Here is a 3,648-nt window from a genome sequence, read left to right on the forward strand (position 1 = left end):
CGAGGAATGTCAAAACAGATCCAATTCGGCACATGGTCATATATAATGCAAAGGCCAAGGCCAGTTCTTTCCCCAGAAACCAGTGGGATTTGACTTCGTGTGACAGCGTAATATTGCCAAAATATCCGATGGCGTAGACAATTCTGCCGGTGAGGAGCAGGGCGAATGCAGCATCATTTGACATGGAATACGGTCCAATAGTAATCAACAACCTGCAAGATTTTCAACGGCTCTTTATTGCACTTGCTAGGATGCTGGTCATGCACTGAAGAATGGAAACGATATCTTACATTCCGACGAGCAGGAATACCGATGACACTATGCTCGCTATCCATACCCCAAATCTTCCAACGAAAAATCCCGTCAACAGTGCGGCAGTTCCTCCGGCCCAAAAATGCGCCACGAACAGACCGTTAAACTGCACCGAAGAAAAGTGCAAACAGTCGGGATCGTTGCCGTTCTGGCAATCGTCGGCAGTGCCCTGCAATCGGCCATTCAAAATTGTGATCTGTTCAACGATGAACTCCGACAAAAACGTAATACTAGTAGCCGCAAAGGCATATCGCCCTTTTTCCACCATGCTTATCAGGACACACGTACTGTACGTGGCACTTTTCAAGAAAAAGGTCAGATCACGTTAAATATTCTACATATCTGGAGCAGATGATGCGACCACGCAGAGCCCTATTATTTATTCCATAACCATATTCTCCATTCGACTGGCAAGATTATGACCGAAAGAAAGACAACTATGTCTGAAACCGATTTGCGAATGCCGAGGGCCCGGCATGTCATTTAAAAGCCAGCAGCGAAATTTGTCTCGAGGCCACAAAAAACTGTTGTTCACAATAATTTTTACATGCAACTTGTAAGTGGCAAGCACGTCTGCCGCATTTCATGTATATACAGTATGTGGGCCTCTGGCTGAAAGTAAATATTTGCAATGGATTCACCTTAATGATGGCAATGCTTTGTTCTACGCATGTATGAATTATAGCAGCTCAGTTTGATCCTGAAGTATAAATCCGTGAAATTAAAGAACTAAAACTTGATATGCGGATAATATTGGTTTTTTTCTTTGATTTACTCGTAGATTCAAAATTGGAATGCCAGCGTACTTTCAGTGACCTTTTACTTGATATTTACAAAATTTATTTGTGGAAGTATACGTACAGTGTCTCTGATCTCGCATTCCAATTGGATTCTGAGATATAACAACAAAAGAAGATCAAAAGGTACTGAGCTAGTGTTATGAATCGAAACAGAAATACAACAAAAAGTTGAGTGTGCGTAGCCGAAGTGAAAAAATCACAGGGCCAAAAGCAAACACAGCAAGGCAATTTCAGAAAATGGCAAAGGATAATAAATGCTTCCTACCAATACCGCCAACAGATCGTCGGATATAATTCGAGGTATAAGCTATGATAAACCTTGCTGCACATAATACTAGATCACATCGCCTGCTGTTGATCCGTCAACGAGCGGATGAAATCATCCCGCAAAGCCAACAATCTGGCCCCGAAATCACAGACCATATTGGGAAAAACCTTGCAGCATAATTTTCCAGGCAGCCAATACAGAAGTCCGTCATCCCTATAAACGAGCAAACGTTAATTGTGTGTAAGATAGGAAAGGCAAAAGTCTTTGCGCACCATTCACAATGGTACCGCTGGAATCCCTCATCATCACTCGCTGGTGGTGGATTTCGGGCATCGGTTATGCGAACCGGCAGGTGGTGCTTATCAAGGCGATCCCGGACCAGCTGTGGAATGGTTCGTAACAATTTTTCCGACAAGATATTCCACTGAATAGGGGCGGGTTTCGCTTGTGTATCATTATTGTCCACAGCTCTGTTGTTGGCCGGAACAGACTTTCTCTTCGCCACCTTAACTATGACTGGCGCCTTCCTTACAGCGGTCGGTTTTTGTTTCTTAGGAGGCGATTTCTTCGGACTAACACGCAGAGGAGGCGGTATAGCGGTGGCAATGTCTTCCCATTCTTCTTCTTCCGGAGCGGTATCCACAGATTTTGTAACGGTGCTGTCTTCTTTCTTGCTCCGCTCTATTAGCCGCAGAAGGAAAAATCAAAAAGTCAATCTTACTCCAAAAATTATGGAACCTTTTCGCGCTTGTTTTGTAATCAGTTCACACCTTCTCATAACCAAAGGCCGCCGAAATAATTGCTGCACAGTTTGAGCTACTCGTATACAACTCAGTGATAATCATTAACCAACAATAACATGGTAATTTTTTAATGTAAAACAATAATACTGCAAAACCCTAACGATACTATGAGAAAATACCTCGAAAAGAAAAAAATTAATAATTCATGAAATAAATCGAATTATTTAACTGAATGTGGTTCAATTAAAAATATCACAAGTATCGTGAGAACTGATGTGTAACCATTAAAAACTATCAGCTCGATGTTTCCCAGCCACTTACTGTTCGGAAACGTGTTCCCCTTCGACTGCGTGCGCTTCTTGGCTTTCTCCGGCTCCTGGTTTGCTGCAGGTTTCTTGCTCTCTTTGGAGTCTTTGCCTTTCTTTTTCTCCTCTTCGAATTTTTTGATTGCCCAGTGGCAGGAGCAGTTTTTCTCGCTCACCCAGCTGTCATCCTTCGATCCATACCCAGCCCAGCGAATTTTGTAGAATGTCTCCCCATTTTCCTTCTTCTTACTAACAACCGCTTCCACAACGTATGACGTCTCCTCCTGTGCAGGCTTCTTCGGTTTCGCCTTAGGCTTGCTCTTCTTTTCCGGTTCGATCAAAACAACTTTCTTTGGCTTCACTGCTGAACCATCGGGATTCAGGCGTTTCAGGTCTTTTTTGGGCGAACGCTTCAGAATGGATTTTGGAGTCGAGATCGTGGGAGTATTTCGCAACACCACTGTTGGTGTATTCTGCGGAACGTTCGGCGTGTGCCGCGAGCTGGATTTTGGAGTTCCAGACACGCTGTTTCGTGACGTGCTAGCTCGCGCGGGACTGTGCGACGAGCTCGGTCCAGCTTTTACGGGAGATGCTGATGGTTTTACGGGCCACGCTGGGGATTTCACTGGCGACACTTTCACGGGTGACGACGAGGTGCCAGACTTTGCTGGAGACGACACTGCTTTGCGAGCAGAGGGTCGCTTTACTCTCAGTGCTACATTAGGCATGATGCACTGCAAGGTGCTCCTCAATTTTGCTGGCTAATGTGAGAACAGAAGGCAATAAAGAAATGTCAGTAAGAGTAAGGACTTCATTAATTGTAAATTTTGTAAGCGAATCTTGCAAATGGAACAGTCCCCAACGATAACCACAATTTATTTGCTATGGTAATTTTTGGAATCTGGTAACCGAGTAACGGGAGGATGCGCAGCTCAGTAAGGACCCGTTACCAAGGTGTGTTCATACATGTACAGACCATGCCGTTACGGTGTTACCGCAAAAATGAATTATTCTGCTTTAAATATTTTGTATAAGGCTGTAAGCTTACAGTACTTTACTACTTAATTTTGTCACAAGCGCAGCTGGGCATTTGTGAATGGTCAACTGATAGTTCATCCGTCGTGTTAGGAGACTCCAAAATTTAATGGCGCTTTACAAAAGCATTGTATCTGAAAGAAAAAACAGCCATATGAAGTTTGAGGTGATAATTATTACTTATT

The 3,648-nt window shown here is 43.6% G+C and overlaps 2 protein-coding genes across 2 annotated transcripts; both read right to left on the bottom strand.

The window, feature by feature from the left end:
* Nucleotides 1-4: 4 nt before the first annotated feature.
* On the bottom strand, nt 5-807 carry LOC129602552 (uncharacterized; the record flags this gene model as incomplete). The annotated part of the gene is made up of 2 exons (XM_055501595.1): nt 291-807; nt 5-212 (listed from the first exon to the last, which is right to left on the bottom strand). Coding segments are annotated over exons 1-2 (498 nt in total), but the record flags the coding sequence as incomplete, so codon positions are not given.
* Nucleotides 808-1,061: 254 nt separating this feature from the next.
* LOC129602551 (serine/arginine repetitive matrix protein 1-like) lies at nt 1,062-3,350 on the bottom strand. Its single transcript, XM_055501594.1, has 3 exons — nt 2,445-3,350; nt 1,653-2,061; nt 1,062-1,593 (listed from the first exon to the last, which is right to left on the bottom strand). Exons 1-3 carry the CDS (start codon nt 3,154-3,156, stop codon nt 1,452-1,454), a joined length of 1,263 nt encoding a protein of 420 aa, XP_055357569.1. The 5' UTR covers nt 3,157-3,350; the 3' UTR covers nt 1,062-1,451.
* Between the last annotated feature and the right edge of the window lie 298 nt (nt 3,351-3,648).

The sequence above is a fragment of the Paramacrobiotus metropolitanus genome, unplaced genomic scaffold (genome assembly GCF_019649055.1).
Source record: "Paramacrobiotus metropolitanus isolate TYO unplaced genomic scaffold, Prichtersi_v1.0 Parri_scaffold0000606, whole genome shotgun sequence".
In the NCBI taxonomy this organism is placed as follows: Eukaryota; Metazoa; Tardigrada; class Eutardigrada; order Parachela; family Macrobiotidae; genus Paramacrobiotus; species Paramacrobiotus metropolitanus.